This window comes from Natrix helvetica, assembly GCF_964273705.1.
Source record: "Natrix helvetica genome assembly, chromosome: 1".
Classification (NCBI taxonomy): domain Eukaryota; kingdom Metazoa; phylum Chordata; class Lepidosauria; order Squamata; family Natricidae; genus Natrix; species Natrix helvetica.
Genome location: NC_138548.1, coordinates 358545630 through 358566384, shown reverse-complemented (window position 1 = coordinate 358566384; position 20755 = coordinate 358545630). Strand labels below are relative to the sequence as shown.

The window sequence follows — 20755 nt, the reverse complement described above, 5'->3', positions numbered from 1 at the left end:
ACATTGTTTTATGATGGGCTATGCCCCCCCCCCCCCATGGCAGTGTTAACCGTCCCAACTTGGTCAGTTAGAAAAGAAAGACACTTGGATCTGCGGTTAGCTGAAAGTGTATTTTATTAAAGCTAAGTGGTTACAGAAGAGGCAAAGCTGGATCTGGAGTTTTCGCGTCCAAAGCATATAGTTAATTTTTCCTTGTTCCCACCCCGGGTATTATCGAGTATCCAATCCGGTGCTAAGAAATTTATGTGGGTAATAGTCCCCATCTTCACGTGGCTGGATGGTTCTGAATTCCATAGTGTGGCCTTGGAACGCATGGCACGATTCATGGTTTCGTGTCCCCCCCCCAGGCTAGCCCTCCTTTTACCCCACTCCGCCGATCTCCCCCCACACCCGTTGCTTATGATAGGCGGGCAACAGGCAATGCAGAGCATAGCAAGGATGGCAGCCCTCCATTCTCCCTTTTGGGAGAATGACCACAGCATACTTTCTGAAATTGCAAATGTGCTGACAATCCAAAGGTCTTCTCTCCTGGTCAAGGGCACTTCCAAAATCATGGCCAGGTTCTCCTTCCAAGGTTTCAGTTGACAACGGCTGATGGTGGATGGGTGCCCCTGATCCTGAATAATGAAGAAATCTCTGTTTTTGTTTTCTGCAGCTGGAAAAGCAGCCTCTGATTGAGCGAGTAGAGGTAACAGCCAGTAACGTGGTGCTGTATTTTGAGAAGGTGAGTGCAGAAGCCACAACGAGGGAACGGGGGAGCTAGAGGGACGCCAATGAAGAGAGGAAGGGAGCTGCTGGGGTTTTGCCTTCTGAATCTTCCCGTGGTTCGTGAAAACACTAATATTCCACATGAAGGCACAGTCATAAAACAAAGGAAAAGGGAATTACAGGGAGTCCTTGACTTACAACAGTTCACTTAGTGACTGCTCCAAGTTACGACGACACTAAAAAAGTGGCTTAGGACCGTTTCTCACACTTACAACTCTTCCAGCATCCCTGCGGTCACATGATGAAAATTCATGGGCTTGGCAACTGGTTCATATTTAGAATAACAGAATAGAATAGAAGTAAAATAGAATAGAATATAATAGAAATAGAGTTGGAAGGGACTTTCTAGTCCAACCCCCTGCTTAGGCAGGAAACCCTACACTGCTTCAGACAAATGGTTATCCAACATCTTCTTAAAGACTTCCAGTGTTGGAGCATTCACAACTTCTGGAGGCAACTTGCTCCACTGGTTAATTATTCTGCCAGGTAATTTCTCCTTAGTTCTAGGTTGCTTCTCTTCTTGATTAGTTTCTTCTCCTGCCATCGGATGCTTTGGAGAATAGTTTGCCTCCCTCTTCTTTGTGGCAACCCCTGAGATATTGGAACACTGCTATTTATGACAGTTGCAGTGTCCTGGAGTCAAGTGACCCCTTTTTTGCGACCTTCTGACAAGCAATATCAATGGGGAAGCCAGAATCACTTAATCCCCGTGTTACTCATTTAACAACAGCAGGATTCAGTTAACAGAGGTGGCCAGAAAACTCGTAAAACGGGGCAAAACCCACTTAACGAATTTATCACGTAGCAACATAAACCTCGGGCTCAATTGTAGTCGTAAGTCCTTCTGTAGCCGCTGATGGGACATAAAATACCTTCTCGAAGTCGTATGTATGTTGGAAAGGGATAAGAGAGCAGATACGTTGAAAATCTGCAGATTGATTTTATCTGAACTTTGGATAATCTGAACTTCTTTCCTGCAGCTGACCAACGCCACCCAACAGATCTCCTTCACGGTGGAGCGAAGCATCGAGATCCATAATCAGAGACCAGCCTTTTTGAAGGTGTACGACTATTACGACGGTGAGCACAGAATACGCGGCTGTTAGTTCCCCACCCCAAGGACTCCAAAGCCAAATCGTGAAAGATGGTTAAAGAACAGCTCACATCCTTTTGGGATGTAGGGGAAAGCGCAATTGGTATTAACCCTAGTTTCCTTTGTGTTTCCAGGTGAATCGGCAGTGGTTCCGTACAGCGCCCCCTGCAGTTCAGGTACCGTATGACCTCCTTTTAGATTCTACTACACTCTTCCACCGTCTGTCTTTTTTTTTCTACAAGTGGAAAATTCCAAACATGGCCAATTTCAATTCTTATTCTCTTGAATAGAATATTATTCCCAAAATCTGTTCTGGGGTTTAGGCCAGAGGCCTCCAAACGCGGTAACTTTACAACTTGTGGACTTCAACTCCCAGAATTCCTCCAGCCCTCCTCAACCTCAACAGCTTTTAAGAAGTGTGGACTTGAATTCACCTGACAGCGCAACTCCGCACTTTTTAAAAGTTGCTGAGGTAGAGACACATTGCTTTTTAGATGGTTGGCATCTTTGAAATGCAATGAAATCCATTGTTCAGAAAAGTATGCAAAAGTGAGGTTGACTTCACCTAGCCTAAGCCCTAATGTGATTACTTTAAACATAGCTCAAAGTTTATAAGTTATACACTTTCTTATAGGTCATGTAAGTTATATATCACTTTATAAGTTTTATAAGTTATTGTTCATAATTTACATTAATATGTGAAGCTAGCCTCTGATTTATTCAAGAACTATACCTGTTCTGACCCCCCCCTCTCCACGCCTGTGAATAAACCAGAACACAGACCTGGCTGTTTGCCACTGTTTAATTAATGAGATAATGAATCCTTTGGCTGAGAGCCCAGACAACTCACATTCAAAAAAACAACCCAGATAATTTCGAATGAAGCACCGCAGATAATCCCAACGAGCAGACACGGCTAGAATACATAGATTTTCTTAACTACTAATTCGAACGGTTGTTTCCTGCAAATGTCCCCTCCCAACGCCTCACCTATAATCTCTCTTGGGAGGGGCCAATCCACAACCACCTGTGCTGAATCATCTTCTGTGAGTCTGCCTAGGGAGTTGCTGCTTCCGTTTCTCAGCCCTTTTCCATCTAGCATCAGGGACAAACTGCCTTTGATCCTCCCCACTGCTCCATGCCTCAGGCGCCTCCTGATGGCCAACCAGCCTCTCTGGTCCCTGCTCTGAGTCTGAACCCTGCACAGGGTCCTCCACATTGTCCAGGGCAGACTCATATGGTTCCTTGGTATCCGAGTCCATCAGCAGCTCAACCGGATCCTGCTGGACTACAACATATATCTAAATCAGTTCCTCGTGCAATAAATAAACCCCAAAATTAGAAGGGAAAAAGGCTAGTTCAGCTCCTTTCTGCAATTATTAACAACAACCTGGTGTTCAAATGTGTTGGACTTCAATTTCTTTCGTATCTTAGCTGTGCATGACAGTTTTTGTCCGATGTATTTCGAGAGGACACGTTTTAATTATACCCACTCCCATCCGATTTCTGTTTAACTGGTCCAGCAAGAAGGATGTGAAGTTCATCTTAAATGATAAACCATCCTAAAAGAAGAAGCATGTTTGGCTTGGAGAAGAAGTCCCAACACCCAAATTTATTTAATACAATAATACAATAGCAGAGTTGGAAGGGATCTTGGAGGTCTTCTAGTCCAGCCCCCTGCCTAGGCAGGAAACCCTATACCGTTTCAGACAAATGGCTATCCAACATCTTCTTAAAGACTTCCAGTGTTGGGGCATTCACAACTTCTGGAGGAAAGTTGTTCCACTGATTAATTGTTCTGTCAGGAAATGTCTCCATCTTTGCTTGAATGCTTGGCTTATTGGTGTTTTGATGGCCGTTTCTCTCCCACAGCTACCGCTGGGAACGTGTGAAGAACCGAATTGCCCTCCACCACCTTCCCAGTCAATCCCACTGCTGCTTTCCTGCCCACCCTGATGAGAAAGCGGAGGCAGAAGACAGGCGCCCAAAGGCCCAAGAAGAATCGGGTGCCCTCTGGGTGCCTTACTTTTAATCTACAACTTTATGAGCCCCAAGGAATCGGAGAAACATCACTGGCTTCATCTTCTCTCCATTTGGGTCTGGAAAAACAAACATCTGGCATTTGCTGTTGTCTTCTCTGATGGTGGAAAGAATGAAACAAACAAATAAATACATGTTTGGAATCCATCAGCTGTGACTCAAATCCATCTCTAACTTGAGTTTCCCCAATAGAAACAGGTTCGCTGGGGATATATTAAGGGTGAAAATGCAACATATCCAAGAGTCCTAAGACTGGAGGAGATTGTTCAGCCTGATTTGATTGATTTGTAAGATCTGTTTTGTTCCAATGGATGGTCCTTACCTACCCAAACCCAAAACTCTGACAGTCCTGATTGGGCAAAAGTGGAGGTGGTAGGCCAGGGGTGTCCAAACTTGGGAACTTTAAGACTTGTGGACTTCAACTCCCAGAATTCCCCAGCCAGCATAGCTGGCTGGGGAATTCTGGGAGTTGAAGTCCACAAGTCTTAAAGTTCTCAAGTTTGGACACCCCTGTGGTAGTCCCAGAAAGTCCCAGAAAGTAGATCACTTTGGATAGTTTCCCTCCACTTTGCAAGTTACCCAAGAACCTGTAAGTAAGCTACTCTGATTGCTTAGCAGCGATCTAAACCAATGTTTCATAACCTTCTCAATTTTAAATTCCCAGAATTCCCCAGCCAGCAACTTCAGCAGGGGTCCTATACATGTTAAAGCAGAGGTGTCAAACTCGATTTCATTGAGGGCCGCATCAGGGTTGTGTTTGCCCTTTGGGGGGGGCGGGAATGGGCAGGGTGTGTGTGGCCAATTTGACATCAATTCGACAATTCGGTAGCAGAAATTTTGAGTAGTTTGGAGAACCAGCAAATGCCACCTCTGGCTGGCCCAAGGTTGAGAAACACTGATCTAAATTGAAATTTTTTCCCCGCCTTTCTACTGCCTGCTGTACTGCCAGATACCACAGGAGAGGAAAGCACACTATCTGTTTCCACAAGTTTAGGCAATCGGCTGTCTCGCTGACATTTTTAGGCCCCTTCATTCCTGTCCACCCATCAGTGTGTCTATGTGAGGGTGTAGTGTGCGGGTAGGAGAACTGACACCCGGAGGTGTCAAGTTCATTGTCTCGCTCTTTCAAATTACCTCTTTTTTTTAATGTCCTCCACAGTTAAGGACTGGTTGCATAAAAAAGGCAAATCAAAATTTCCTTTTGAACTTCAAAGATTAGGAGGTCCGGCTCTTAGCAACATAAAACTACCAGTTGGTGTTAGTTGCGAAGTCGCGACCCCATGGAGAATGTTCCTCCAGGCCTTCCTGTCCTCTACCATCCCCCGGAGTTCATTTAATCTCACGCCAACTGCTTCGGTGACTCCATCCAGCCACCTTATTCTCTGTCGTCCCCTTCTTCTTTTGCCCTTAGTCTTTCCCAGCATTAGGCTCTTCCCCAGTGAGTCCTTCCTTTTCATTAGGTGGCCAAAGTATTTGAGTCTCATCTTCAGGATCTGATTTCCTTCTAAAGAGCAGTCAGGGTTGATCTCCTCTAGGACTGACCGGTTTGATCACCTTGCAGTCCAAGGGACTCGCAGGAGTCTTCTCCAGCACCACAGTTCAAAGGCCTCCATTCTACCAGTAAACTCACAATTTTCTGTCTCTTCCCATCATCTCACCATTCCCGTTGAACAAAACCACCAGCAACCGCAAGATGAGGAATTCAAACAAAAGGCGGCAGACGAGGAAAAAAAAAAACCACAGGGAACATCAGGAAAATTATGAGGATAAGAGGCAACTATAGAAAAAGAATTCATTTATTTATTTAAAGGACACTCAAGTTACTCATCTCCTGTATTTATAAGCCTGGGTGATTCACAAGAGCAGTAAAATAAATAAAAATAGAACCTACTCACACAAAAGTTCTGACGTCCCAAAATACACACTCCTCCAGCCATGAATATCTAGATTTACTGTCCTCAAGCCGCTCCCTGACCCGGACCTCAACCCTAAACCCAACCCTTGGGGGTATTAGAGAATCAGAGAAAATGATTTCAACTTGCATTTGACGACGTGGCAGGAGGAAAGAGATGGAAAATGATTCACTGAGGTAGCATTTGCTTTCAGCTTCTTTTGTGTATTAGACCAGGGGTGTCAAACTGGCGGCCCGCAGGCCGGATGCGTTATGTCAGTGGTTCTCAACCTGTGGGTCGGGACCCCTTTGGGGGTCGAACGACCCTTTCACAGGGATCGCCTAAGACCATCGGAAAACACATATTTTCGATGGTCTTAGGAACCGAGACACCAATGTTATGGATGGGGGGTCACCACAACGTGAGGAACTGTATTAAAGGGTCGCGGCATTGGGAAGGTTGAGAACCACTGCGTTATGTGTAGGCCATGCCCACCCCAGCTCCGCAAAGGGGGAAAATGTCACGAAACTTCACGTGACAGCAACGTGACGTAGTGAGTTTGACATCCGTGAACTAGACCCTCGGCTCCAGAAGTTGCTGATGTGCTTTATGGCATACTGTTGTTTTTTTTTTAAAAAAAAAACTATCTTAAACACACGTAGTTGGTAGAAGTTTGTCATTGTTTTGAATTTCAGAAACGGGCTTTGAAAAGTGCAGTTGAAATTCAGCCTCCGACTGCAACTCTTTAAAGGACCTGTATCTTTTTGTAGGCTCTTGCAGTAGGGAAAAGATGCAGCTGCTTTAAAGAGCTGCAGACTTTTGTTTGCTCATCCACACCTCTGAAATATATGTTCCAAACTATTTCTGAAATCATTTTTTTTGGGGGGGGGAGGGGATCTGAATGTTAAGAAACAGACAGCCCTAATAATTTATACAATGCTACCTCAATACACAGAGTTAATTGGTTCTGTGAGGTGCGATGAATACCAAAAACTATAAATAGCAGCCACTTTTTCCCCATGAGGAGTAATGTAGTAAGTCACAAGGCAGCTGACACTGACACATCCTACCTTATGCGCTGAATAACGAACAAAACAGTGAGTACCAGGATAACATTTTGGCATCAAAATGTGTTGGGTACCAAATTTGATGAGTTTCAAAGCAGTTGTCAAAAACGTGGAACCACTTGCCTCCAGAAATTGTGAATGCTCCAACACTGGAAGTCTTAAAGAAGAGATTGGATAACCATTTGCCTGAAATGGTACGGGGTCTCCTGCCTAAGCGGCGGATTGGACTAGAAGACCTCCAAGGTCCCTTCCAACTCTGTTATTCTATACTTTCTATTTAAAGTATGATGTGTGAACAACATGAAAAATAGAAAGGTTTCCGTGGATGCATTGATCCTGGGTTATAAAAATTACTTGTACGAGAATGACTGGCAGAAGCAGGGATGGAGTTAAAAGACGACTTAGCCTAATATCTTTACATAGCTACGAACAGTCCAACCTCTAAAGAATTCTGTTGACCTTATCTAGTGCCAAAATAGTTAAGTAAATTCTTGTGTATACACATGAGCAATTAATCAATTTAATTAGCCCTGGTCTTTCCCGTTTGACATTACCCTTCACCCTTGAGACGAAAACCCATAAAAACAAGAAAATCTGTGATTAAATTTGACCCAAGCAATATGGACATTTCATAACCAAAGTTGACCCAAGCAATATGGACATTTCATCAGGGTAGACAAAAAAAAAACAAGAATACCTGGACAGTTTTTTTCCGAGACAGGTTATTTATTTTGATGTGCCAAGATTAAGATCGAGTGACACTCTTGAGTTACTTACATTTTTAGCCAAACCTTCTCAACGATGACAGCTTGAAGGTGTGTGGACTTCAACTCCCAGAATGCATACTGGCTGGGGAATTCTGAGAGTTGAAGTTCAGACTTGTCTTAAAAGTTATTGAGATCGACATAACACCGCTTTACTTTAGGGTTAAGAGCATCTAAGTCCGTGATGGCGAACCTATGGCATGTGTGCCAAAGGTGGCAGGTGCAGCCATATCTGCCAGCACGCATGCCATCAGCTCCAGCGCGCATGTGCACGCCGGCCAGCTAATTTTCAGCCTTCCGGAGGTCCTGGGAAGGCCGTTTTCATCCTCCACAGGCTCCAGGAAAGCCTCCGGAGCCTCGGGAGGGCGAAAACCGGATCCAACGGGCCTACCGGAAGTTTGGAAACGATCCATTTCCAGCTTCCAGGGAGCCGGGAGGCTGTTTTCGCCTTCCCCAGGCTCCGGAGGCTTTCCTGGAGCCTGTGGAGGGCAAAATGGCCTCCCCCCGGCCCCCCGGAGGAAATACCAAGCTCAGCTTTGCGGCGAGCAGTGCAGTGCGCGTGGGCATGTGGCGGCACACTTTGCATTATGGGTGCCGGCACATGGACGCGGGCTCCCATTTTTGGCCCCCAACAACAAAAAGGTAATCCATCACCGAGCCATGACTGATCTAAGTGAAGCTGGGGTTAGGGGTCACTTTTGAGTACACTCTATTTAAAGAAAAATACTTTTTAAATAATTCAGTGCTTTTGGTATTATTATTACTACTATTTATACATTTTCAAACGTTCTCTGGGTGCAAGGATTCTTTGTCGGATAATTATTCTGGTCGTCTTTACATCAGGGTTCTCCAACCTTGGCACTCTTGTGGACTTCAATTCCCAGAATTCCTCAGCCACCAAGCATCCTGGAAGTTGAAGTCCACCCATCTTCAAGCTGCCAAAGTAGCATGGCTGGCTGAGGAATTTTTGCCAAGGTTGGAGATCAAGGGGGGGCTTCAGAAATTTTAGCAGGGGGTTCTCTGCCCGGTTGCTGGTGGGTGTGGCCATGGCAGGTGTGGCCTAGTCGGCCTCCTGCACCAATGGGGGGGGGGTGTTTTTGCCCTCCCTAGGCTCTAGAGGCCCGAAACAGACCCATTTTCGAACTTCTAGTAGCCTGTTTTTTGCCTTCCTCGAGCCTCCGAGCACACCCTGTACTTATCTCCATCCCAAACTGCCTGCGGGGGGACTCCTGGGAGGGGAAGGGTGGGCAGGGCCAGCCAGGAGTGGGATTTGGGAGTTCTCTGAACTGCACAGAATCTTAGCTAGAGGTTCTCCCGAACCCTTGCGAACGCCCAGCAGCCCAGAGGTTGGTTTGCTCTCGATTCAGCCAAACCGGTAGTGATAATCTGGCATGGGCCGCAGAACCGGCAGCAACCCAATTGGTCACGCCCCCGAACCGGTTCCCCGGACTCCGTTGGCGTTGCTGGCATCTTGTTTATTAGCTTTGAATGGTCTTTGCCCACGCGCACAACCGTTTACAGCGAAATGAGCATGCGCAAGCAACGCAAAGCCCGCCCAAACCGGTAGGGCAGCGATGGCGAACCTTTTTTGGCTCGCGTCCCATAAGTGGGGGGAGCGCAGGGGGGTCTTGTGCAGGCGTGCCGCACCCCATTTTTGCATGCTTTTTTCACTCTCCCCAGGCTCCAGAGGCTTTATAGGAGCATGGGGAGAGAGAAAACATCCTCCCCCGCTCCCCCGGAGGCTTCAGGGACCTTCAGGAGGCTTCCCCGAAGCCTCCGGAGCAGCCAAAACGACCCTCCGAGCAAACAGGAAGTCACTTCCGGTTTGCTCGGAGGGTCGTTTTGAGCACTCTGAAGGCTTCAGGGACCTTCAGGCGGCTTCCCTGAAGCCCCCGGAGCACTCAAAACGATCTTCCGAGCAAACAGGAAGTCCGTTCCTCAACTTCCGGTTTGCCCGTAGGGCTGGTTTTTTGCACTCCAGAGGCTTCAGGGAAGCTCATGAAGCCTCCAGAGGGTCTCCCCAGGCTCCTATAAAGCCTCTGGAGCCTGGGGAGGGTGAAAAATGGCTTTAAAAAAGGGTGAACTCAGCTGGCCAGCCCACGCATGCACGCTGGCCAGCTAACAGGGCAGCACTTCGCGTGCCCTGACAAATGGCACGCGTGCCACAGGTTCGCCATCACTGCGGTAGGGGTTTGCATAGGAACCCAGCCCTGCAACAGCCAAACCCCTGTATGGAGATCCCTGCTTTACACTATTCCCGCACGGTGACCATTTTTATCATCTCTCGCCTGTGTGAATGGTCTGGTGCTTCTTCAAATTTCCCCTCTGGTTGAAGTCTTTCCCACACAGAGAACATTTGTAGGGTTTCTCGCCCGTGTGAATCCTCTGATGCTTTTTTAAGTCTCCTCCCAGGTTGAAACTTTTCCCGCACTGAGAGCATTTGTAGGGCCTCTCTCCCGTGTGAGTCCTGTGATGGTTCTTCAAAAGGACCGCCTGGATGAAGCACTTCCCGCACTGCAAACATTTGTAGGGTCTCTCTCCCGTATGAATCCTCAGGTGGGTCTTTAAATTTCCCTTCTGGTTGAAGCATTTGCCGCAGTAAGAGCATTCATACGGTTGTTCGCCGGTGTGGATCCGCTGGTGAGTCTTCAGATCCCCCTTGTGGGTGAAGCATTTCCCGCACTGAGAGCATTTATTGATTCTCGTTTCAGTCCCGGGGTCTTGGGTTCTTTTCAGCGGCTGCATGTAACAAAAACGCTTCCCGCTTTCGGCACCGCTATTCGGCTTCCAATCTGCAAGGAGGGTCGGAAAGATCTCCCGGCTGCTCCCTTTCCCGTGTTCGGAGCCTTGGTAGCTTCGATTTGCGGTTAGGATTTTTTCCGGTTGATTAAAACACGAATTACGCGGCAGGTTTTCCTCTGAGAAACGGCGTATTTTGTATTCCTCCCCGGAATGTTGCACTCCAAGTTCAAACCTGTAGCGATATTTTCTGCCGTAAAAGGAGAACGATGGCATTTTATCCCGAGTGGGTTTTGTAGCGCTTTCGAGGAAGGCACCCGTACAACTCCCGGTACGTTGAGCGCACTCGTTCTGGGTTTGGGATTCGCTGCTTCCCTCCAGTCTTTCCACGCCTGGTGCTACGTTCCCCAAATTCAGGAACGGAAGGCCCTCACATGTCTCTTCAGGTTTTTTTTCTCCATCCTGAATATTCTCCACTTTCACCAAACTTCCCTTTCCATCACCTACAACGAGAAAGAAAACAATTTTTCCTCCTGATCGGCTGACTCTTTTTTAAGATTCCTATTCTGCCTAGTCGCAGACTTTTTCTCACAAATTCATTCGTTAAATTCAGCCTATCTTAGGGTATCTGGACCAACCCCTCCTCATCAAGCTTCCAAACAACTAGCCATGTTTCCCCCAAAATAAGACCCAGTCTTAGTTTCTTTTGGGCTTGAAAATGAGGACTCAGGCTTATTTTTGGGGTAGGTCGTATTTTTGGGGAAACACAATGTATATGTACCAATAAAGGAAAATATTTGCAGCTCAGGGTTGAAATGAGGGGGTGCTCTCTGAGATTTCTTGTTTTCTTGCAGACGTTTCATTACCCTAGATCAGTGATGGCGAACCTTTTTTGGCTCGCGTGCCACAAGTGGGGGGAGCGCAGGGGGGTTGAGTGCGGGCGTACCGCACCCATAATGCAACGCGCGACCCCCCCAGTGCGCATGCGCGCAAAACGCACGACCCCCCCATTTTTACATTTTTTTTGCCCTCCCCAGGCTCCACGGGCTTTATAGGAGCCTGGGGAGGGCAAAAAGAGCCTCCCCCGACCCCCCGGAGGCCCTCCAGAGGCTTCAGGGACCGTCCAGAGGCTTCCCTGAAGCCTTCGGAGTGCTTAAAACCACCCTCCGAGCAACCCGGAAGTGACTTCCGGTTTGCTCGGAGGGTCGTTTTAAGCGTTCCGAAGGCTTCAGGGACCGTCCCTGAAGCTTCCGGGGGGGGGGGGGGGCGGTTGTTGCCCTCCCCAGGCTCCTATAAAGCCTCTGGAGCCTGGGGAAGGCGAAAAATAGCTTTTAAAAAGGTGAACTCAGCTGGCCAGCGCGCACATGTGCGCTGGCCAGCTGACAGGGCAGCGCCTCACGTGCCTTGACAAATGGCTCCGCGTGCCACTTGTGGCACGCGTGCCATATGTTCGCCATCACGGCCCTAGATAGAATAGAATAGAATAGAATAGAATAGAATAGTAGAGTTGGGAGGGACCTTGGAGGTCTTCTTCAGGGAAGCTTCCGGAAGGCAAAAAACAGCTGAAAATGAAGGCCAAAGTCAGCTGGTCATGAGCGCACATGCGTGCTGGAGCTGACAGGGCAACGCCTCGCTTGCCCTAACAAATGGCTCCACGTGCCACCTGTGCCATAGGTTCCCCATCACCATCTTATAACATTTCATACAAGCGACCGTCCGGTCTCTTGTTAAAACCCTGCAGGGATGAAGCACCCACCAACGTTCAGCCGATTGGACCAGGCGAAGCCGATCCGATTTTCTGTCTCCGAGAAGAAAATTCTCACCCAAACCGCCAGCGTTCCCATGATCCTCTTGGAGGACTTTCCAAGCGAAGGTCTCCTGGCTCGGCTGGGGAGGAGGTGGATTGACGATTTGCAAAGACGCAACCGTCTGGGATTGTTCTGTACAACTCTGCAACAGGGGGAAAAAAAGGAACAGGTCGAGTTCATTTAGTGACCGTTCAAAGTTACGATGTCACTAACAAAAAAGACTTATGACCATTTTTCACAGTTACGACCGTTGCAGCCTCCCCATGGTCATGTGATTTATATTCGGATGCTTGACAACTGGTTCACATTTATGACGGTTGCAGTGTCCCAGGGTCATTTGATCCCCTTTTGCGACTTTCTGACAAGCAAAGTCCATGGGGAAGCCAGATTCACTTAGCAACCATGTTACTCATTTAACAACTTCAGGCATTCACTTCAACAAAAGTGGCACGAAAAAACAGGGCAAAACTCACTTAACAAATTTCTCACTTAGCCAGTTTCTCACTTAATATCAATTTTGGGCTCAATTGGAGACGTAAGTTGAGGGCTACTTGTAATCCTTGAGTTATGATCATAATAGAGTTGTTAAGACACAACAGTCATAAAACAGATCAGTCACGCGACTTGACCTGATTTTTACGGTTTTTGCAGCATTCATTAAGCAAACCCGTGGTTGGTAAAGAACTCAATAGTCACTAAGCGAACTGTTGCAAGTTGAGGACTACAATTACTGGCTTAACAACTGCAGTGATTGACTTAACAACTGCAAGAAAGGTAATAAAATGGAGCCAAACTCCACAAATGTTTCACTTAGCAATTTTGGGCTCAATTGTGGTGATACCACAAGGACTACCTGTACAGAATTTTGGACAGCCAATAAGCAAGACTTCAAATTCTCATTGGTGAGTGAATTTGTGAGTCAGGAGTCTCTCCAAATATCTGAACTTTTTTCTCTTAGTTCACTTCACGTTTCTCATCTGAGAAGACCGAAAAAGTGATGCGCTCTCAATTGTCAGAGAGATGCAGCTGCTTTAATGAGACGCAAGTAGATTCACAGCCATTTCTTATAGTCACAATTGGAATAATACCATTGGATTCACTGGCATGGCAATTACCTTTCTCTCACCATTTAGGACCCTGCCTTGTTCTTCTGAAGAGAGAGACGAATTCGCTTCATTTGGAGACGGGATTCCAAGGCCTGCAAGGGATGGCAAACAGAATTTAGAAGGCGGGAGGGCCCATTTCGTTTGGTCCAAAACGGGCAGACACAAAAGGCTAACAAAGACCTCTCATATACAGCTAGGGGGGGGAAAAGGGTTTCTTTTCAAAAGACCAGTTTAAATGAGAAAAATGTGCTTTTCTGAAATTTAAATTCTCCGTGGTCTTGTCTTCTTCCCTACCATGAGGGAACCTAACTAATTTTCTCAATATTTAATTTGATCCTTCCTTGGGATAAATATCATGTCTCTCTCTCTCCCTCCCTCTCTCTGTGTTTATACATACAACTACCGTATTTTTCGGAGTATAAGACGCACCAAGATTTTGAAAAGGCAAATTAAAAAAAAAAGGTTTTCGCACTCCGCAGACCTCCCAAAAAACGGCCCTGTTTTTTGTCAAAGAAGGGCATGAATAGCCTTTAGAAGGCTTATAGAGTGCTCCTGGGGGCAAAAACGGGCAGAAAACGGGCCATTTTTCACTCATTTCTGCCCTCCCCAGCCCCCAGGAGCACTCTACAAGCCTCCTAAAGGCTATGCATAGCCATTTTTGCAAAGGGGGCGGGGTTTCGGGAGGCCAAAAATGCTGTATTCAGTGTATAAGCTGCACCCAGATTTACAGCCTCTTTTTTGAGGGGAAAAAGGTGCGTCTTATACTCCGAAAAATACGGTAATCCTCAAGTTACAAAAGTTCCCGAAGTGACCATTCAAAGTTACAACGGCACTGAAAAAAGTGACTTATGATCATTTTTCACACTTACGACTATTGTAACACCCCCATGGGCATGTGATTTACCTCTGGATGCTTGACAGCTGACTCACATTTATAACGGTTGCAGTGCCCCAGGGTCATGGGATCACTTTTTACGACCTTCTTGCCAGCAAAGTCAATGGGGAAACCAGATTCACTTCCCAACCGTGTTACTCATTTAACAGCTGCAATGATTCACTTAACAAATCTGGCATGAAAAGGGGGTAAAACTCACTTAACAAACTTCTCACTTAGCAGCTGAAAGTTTGGGCTCAACTGTGGTCGTTGTCACTGCGTTAATTGTTTGCTAGCCGAACTGATGAATTACTGCGCAGGTCATAGGCCTTATCAGCAAGTGATGTACTGCGCCTGCTCACACACATTCCAGAGACTTCTTTACTTTTGATCTTCTGTTCGTCTGCCAAGAAGGTGGGCGACAAACTGCTCTTGCCAAAATGTAACAATTAGATAGATTTGTTTGTTTTCATTTTATTTTCATATTAAAAGTTTGTTTTAATTAGAACTTGTTATTGGACCTTACTTTCACTTTTCTGAAGATATGCTGTTTGGAAAAGCCGTTGGTCTAAGACCTCATTAGCTCAGGGTGAAATTTCCCTGACAGTCGTAACTAGAGGACTCCCTAATAACATGGTTGTTAAGTGAACCTGGCTTCCCCATTGACTTTGCTTGTCACAAGGCCACAATGATGATCTCATGCCCACCCCCCAATGTCCCTCAACCATCCTAAATATGACTTGCCAAGCATCCGGATTCTGATCATGTGACCAGGGGGATGTTGCCAACGGTCATAACTGTGAAAAACGGTCATGTGGTTGTAAGTTGAACACTGTGTGTATGTATGTATGTATAGTATATCACAGAAGTGAATACACCCCGTCACATTTTGCAAATATTTAAGTATATCTTGCCAGCAGTTTAGACATTAATGGCTGTGTGTTGCATTATTTTGAGGGGGGGGGGAAGCACATTTACACTGTTATACAAGCTGTATTCTCACTGCTTTACATTGTAGTCAAGTGTCCTTTCTTCAGTGTTGTCACATGAAAAGATATACTTCAATATTTACAAAATGTGAGGGGGTGTTATGTATATACTGTATAGCAGTGACGTGCGGTGAGGTTTATAGCTGGTGAGGCAGCAATTTTTTTAGACTTGTGGACTTCAACTCCCAGAATTCCACAGTCAGGCATGCTCAGTTGCGACCTGCCGCCCTCCGCCCTGGGATTCGGCCACGGCACCGCCTGCCAGAGCTGCGCGGAATCCAGGGCGCGCTTGTTGGGCGAGGGCAGCGCAGATGGGAAGCGGACGGAGTAGAGGAAGCCTCTCCCCCCCACCCACTTCCGAAAGAACAAAGGGAACCTCTGCCGCCACCCGGGCAACCTGGCCGGCCTCTCTGGCGGCGGCTCTCTGGTGCCGAGCTTGGGAGTCCCTGGAGGAGCTGGCGGGGGCTGCAAGTCTAGGGCAGCGAGTCATTCGATAGGAAACTTGCCTCTTGGAAGGAATGACTCGGCTTGGCTCCTGCTTTGTCTCTCCTGCCTCTTCGCTTCTCCGTTCGGTCGTTGGGCGGCAGATCGAAAGCGGGAGCCAAGCTGGGTCATTCCTCCCAAAAGGCAAGTTTCCCATCGAATGACTCGCTGCCCTGATGATGAGAGGTTAGGCTGTGCCTCACTTGCCTCACCTGACTGCACGTCACTGCTGTATAGCAATAGCATTTAGGCTTATATACTGCGCCATAGGGCTTTAGAGCAGTCTCTGGGCAGTTTACAAAGCAAGCATTGTTTGCATACTCGCCCCTAACAATCTGGGTCCTCATTTTACAGAGACAGGATTGAACTCCAGGCTGTAGGCAGAGTCAGCCTGCAGTCCTGCATTCTAACCACTGCGCCACCACTCATAATTAGAAGAATTGTTCTGATGAAGTTTTGTCTATCGGCTCACAACTCACAAGCTTTGTCCAAGGAGAAATAACGTAAAGGTAAAGGTTCCCCTCGCACATATGTGCTAGCCGTTCCCCACTCTAGGGGGCGGTGCTCATCTCCGTTTCAAAGCCAAAGAGCCAGTGCTGTCCGAAGATGTCTCCGTCGTCATGTGGCCGGCATGCCTAAATGCCGAAGGCGCACAGAACGCTGTTACTTTCCCACCAAAGGTGGTTCCTATTTTTCTACTTGCGTTTTTACGTGCTTTCGAACGGCTAGGTTGGCAGAAGCTGGGACAAGTTACGGAGCTTGTTACTAGGGATGTTAGGGATTCAAACCTCCGACCTGTCTGATCGACAAGCTCAGCGTCTTAACTCACTGATCCACCGCATCCCCCAGGAGAAATAGGTCAGCGGGAAATAAAAACAGAACACCTGACCGGATTCTGATCTGACAGCGATGCAGAACTTGCAAAAAAATAAAACACCATCAAAATTTCCACATCTGCAAAAACATGATGAAGCTCCCGGAAGTCCGGTTGCTTTTCAAGAGGTCAATAAGAAGCGATAAATTGATCCAATCCCCCGTGTCTTCTGAGGCAGCCATTTTGCACTTCACGTCACCTCTGCGGTGGCCACCTTTAAAGCTTGTCCTCTCAGCCTCTTCGGGTAACTCCAAGGAATCCCGGTGGTCCTCCTTTAACGGCCTCTGAAAGAGTGAGAATGATCCAGTTCAGAACCCGAGGACGTGGCAGGGAAAGGGATTCCTGTGGGGAGAGACATTTATGGGTCTCTTCCAACCTCATTCTCTTCAATGTAACTGACTTCGCCATGAAATGAAAGATCGTAGGGGCCATACGATAGATAAGACTGTCCTAATACAGGGCGGCTTATGACTGAAATGGAACTTGCCCACAATGGTCACAGACTGTTACGGTTGTAAAGTGGATCATCATGTGACGGATCTGATCTTAAGATATCGAGTTAGAAACCAGGAGACGGAGAGTTCTAGTCCCATCTTCCTTCCTTCCTTCCCTCCTTTCTTTCTTCCTCTCTTTTTCTCCCTTCCATCCTTTTCCTTTCTTTCTTCCTCCCCTTCTTTCTTTACTTTCTTCCCTCCCTTCATTCTTTCTCTTTTCCTCCCTCCCTTCCTTTTCCTTTATTTATTTCTTCCTTCCCTTTCTTTCTTTTCCTCCCTTCCTTACTTTTCCTTTCTTCCTTCCTTCCCTTTCTTTCTTTTCTTTACTTCCTTCCTTCTTTCCTTCCTTTCTTTCTTTCTTTTCCTCCTTTCCTTCCTTTTCCTTTCTTCCCTCCTTCTTTCTTTTTCTTTCCTTCCTTACTTTTCCTTTCCTTTTTTCCTTCCTTTCTTCCTTCCCTTTCTTTCTTTTCCTCCCTTCCTTACTTTTCCTTTCTTTCTTTCTTTCTTTCTTTCTTCCTTCTCTTTCTTTTTCTTTCCTTCCTTACTTTTCCTTTCTTTCTTCCTTCTCTTTCTTTTTCTTTCCTTCCTTACTTTTCCTTCCTTCTTTCCTTTCTTTTTCTTCCTTCCTTACTTTTCCTTTCTTCCTTCCTTCCTTCCTTTCTTCCTTCCCTCTCTTTCTTTTCCTCCCTTCCTTACTTTTCCTTTCTTTCTTTCTTTCTTTCTTTCTTTCTTTCTTTCTTTTTTTCCTCCCTTCCTTACTTTTCCTTTCTTTCTTTCTTTCTTTCTTCTTTCTTTCTTTCTTTCTTTCTTTCTTCTTTCTTCCTTCCTTCCTTCCTTCCTTCCCTTTCTTTCTTTTCTTCCCTTCCTTACTTTTCCCTTCTTCCATCTTTCTTTCTCTTTCTTCCCTTCCTTCTTCTTTCCTTTTATTTATTAAATTTTTATGAGACCACCTCCCCTACAAGGCAACTCTGGGCAGCCTTAGGCACAAAGTCAGCTGGCTGACCTTGGGCCAGTCACATTCTCTCAGCCCTAAGAAGGAGGCAATGGCAAACCACTTTTGAAACACCTCCCCAGGTAAACTGCATGGACTTATCCAGGCAGGCTCTGAGAATTGGAAAAGACTGAATGGGGGAAAAAGGGTGAGGGAGAACCTTAATTTCAGGTAGTACTAGGAACAATCATTCATATAAATGAATAACATCACCTGCCACCTGCCTGGGTTGGGGTCTGGTTGGCCCATCAGGAAGTCCTCCACCAGAGCCACCGCCTGGGAACACGTGTCTGGTCCTCCTGCCCGGATCCAGCTCTGGAGCTCCGGTGGGAGGCTGGCCAGGAACTGCTCCAAGATCAGCAGCTCCAGAATCTGCTCCTTGGTGCGTCTCTCCGGCCTCAACCATTGGCGGCAAAGCTCCTGGAGTTGACTGTGGATCCTCCGGGGGTCTCCCACCTCCTGGCAGCAGAACTGCCGAAAATGCTGTCGCTGCTTCTCCGTCCTCAGGGCTTCCTTCCGCAAGATGGCCGCCTTGACCTTCCCATAATCCTCTTGGTCTCGGTCTTCCAGGGTCCGGAAGGCCTCTTCCGCTCCTCCGCTCAGAGCTGGCCGGAGGTGGGCCGCCCATTCTCCTCTGGGCCACCGGCAGGCGGTGGCCACCTGCTCGAAGGAGGCCAGGAAGGCCTTGGGGTCATCCCAGGGGGAAGCCTCCGACATCATCAAGGGGTTTCCTCCTCTTCCGGGATGGAGGGCCCTGAGGAACTCTTGCCACTGAGCCTCCCAGTGCTCTTCCGTCCCCCCCAAAGGCTCCACTTTGATGTTTTGCGACACTCCGCATGTTGGAAGCCCCGTCATAGGCTGAGGCTGAACCAGACTGGTTGGCTTTTCTGCTCCTTCCGCTTCTTCTTGGCCTTCTGCTCCTGCAAAATGTGGCTCTTTCATCCCTGTTCCTCCCGATTCTTTGCTCTGACGGTCTGTAGAGAGAGTTTCCATGGTAGATCAGTTTCAGCAGAGTGGAAACCATTGCAGCATTTAAGAGATTCCAGAAAAAAAGACCCTGGTTATTATCTAAGATCCATTCTCAACCTTTTCTCTGAAGAAAATGGGTAGACTCTTTTTTTTTTAAAGAAATTTTTTTTTCCACTGTGGAAAGTTATCACCCAGCCCTTTCCCAGAAAAATGAAATATCCTAAGAAATATTGAAAAGGCAGAATATTATATTTCCCTGGATATGAAAAGGAAGAATTGAGAATAGCTCCCTGTGGCTTCCTGCCTCCACCCACTTTGTCAATGGGCCGTTAAGAAGGCCAAACCAGTCCCTTTACATAATAAAGAGTTCTCCCCTTCAGCTCCAGGGGGATGGGAATGAAGGCATGATAATATTGGCCCTTTACCCAACTCCCCACATGGCACCTGAGAACTCAACCAAACCTGGACTCAAAACGCAGCCTTGAGAGTTGCCCCTGCATGGCTCCATGGGAGTCTGACAACCAATCAGAAGACAAGCTCAAGATCAAAGGCCAGAGAGGGCATAAAACCAGGGACTCAGCATCTCAGTCCTTCCTTCTCTTCTTCCCAACATTGAAGCATGTGATCACCTTTTCTGTTCAGGACTCAAGCCATGTGGTCCTGTCCACCATTAAACCATCTTTCCAAGCAGCCTCCATGTCTCCAGTGTCTTTTTCCCCACTTGGAGCCGAACCCAGAAGGACATTTCTTCCAACACCACCCAGAGATTTAGCCCTTAATGACAAGATCATTAGATAACAATAAAAGAGGCAATCCATCACTCACGGTTGAGTTGGGGAGTCCCTGCTGCTCTCTGAGCTTAGTTGTTTGCTTGCAGACGTTTCGTCACCCAACTACGCAACATCATCAGTGTGTAGGAGGGTAGGGTTTGCTCCCTATTTAAATGCAATAACTTGCCCTACTAGTTTTGTGGGGTTTTTTTTTGCGTAGTCATTCCCGGATTAGGGTATTCTTTTCTGCTTGATCGTTGCCTGGTGTAAAGCGGGTGTTAACACCAGACAAAGCATTGTGGAAAGTTATCACCCAGCCCCCTCCCAGAAAAATGAAATATCCTAGGAAATATTGAAAAGGCAGAATATTATATTTCCCTGGATGTGAAAAGGAAGAAACATGTTTTAAATTGAGAATAGCTCCCTGTGGCTTCCTGCCTCCACCCACTTTGTCAATGGGCCATTAAGGTGGCCAAGCTAGTCCATTTTACATAATAAAAGAGTTCTCCCCTTCAGCTCCAGGGGGATGGGAATGAAGGCATGATAATATAAGCCTTTACTCAACTGACCACATGGCATCTGAGAACTCTGAGAATTCAACCAAACCTGGACTCAGCCTAGAGAGTTGCCCCTGCATGGGCCCATGTGAGTCTGACAACCAATCAGAATACATTTCTTACACAGGAACAGGAAACAGAGAGGTGGGACTGAACAGGTTATAAAAAGCCTAGCAAGCCCCTTCCTCTTCCTTCTCTTCTTCTCCACCAACATTGAAGCATGTGATCACCTTTTCTGTTCACGTGGTCAAGCCATGTGATCCTGTCCACCATTAAAACCATCTTTCCAAGCAGCCTCCATATCTCCAGTGTCTTTTTCCCCACTTGAAGCCGAACCCAGAAGGACATTTCTTCCAACAACATCAAGCAAAAAAAAAACAATATCCTATCCAAGGAACCTCAAGGAGAAAAACCATACCCCCACCAACAATGGCAGGGCAATTTGCAATACACAAACAGGCAGCAAACTGGTGCTGC

The 20755-nt window shown here is 46.9% G+C and overlaps 2 protein-coding genes across 6 annotated transcripts in view; one reads left to right on the top strand and one right to left on the bottom strand.

The window, feature by feature from the left end:
• LOC309397281 (alpha-2-macroglobulin-like) overlaps positions 1-4048 on the top strand; it is a 90333-nt gene extending 86285 nt beyond the window's left edge. The window contains exons 33-36 of the mRNA XM_081963152.1: positions 656-724; positions 1749-1848; positions 1996-2037; positions 3734-4048. Coding sequence (XP_081819278.1) covers positions 656-724; positions 1749-1848; positions 1996-2037; positions 3734-3753 — 231 coding nt within the window. The 3' untranslated portion in view covers positions 3754-4048. The remainder of the gene's footprint in view (positions 1-655; positions 725-1748; positions 1849-1995; positions 2038-3733) is intronic.
• LOC309397742 (uncharacterized protein) overlaps positions 1-20755 on the bottom strand; it is a 295216-nt gene that overhangs the window by 114900 nt on the left and 159561 nt on the right. For 2 of the 5 annotated variants that reach the window (XM_081964036.1, XM_081964035.1), the window contains exons 2-6: positions 18196-18956; positions 16697-16781; positions 13287-13369; positions 12187-12313; positions 7572-10866 (exon numbers count right to left, since the gene is read on the bottom strand). In XM_081964036.1, coding sequence (XP_081820162.1) covers positions 9902-10866; positions 12187-12313; positions 13287-13369; positions 16697-16781; positions 18196-18924 — 1989 coding nt within the window. In that variant the 5' untranslated portion in view covers positions 18925-18956 and the 3' untranslated portion in view covers positions 7572-9901. Of the gene's footprint in view, positions 1-7571; positions 10867-12186; positions 12314-13286; positions 13370-16696; positions 16782-18195; positions 18957-19580; positions 19613-20290; positions 20313-20755 lie in introns of those variants that run through there. The other 3 variants (XR_014176310.1, XM_081964034.1, XM_081964037.1) reach the window with 3 other exon arrangements.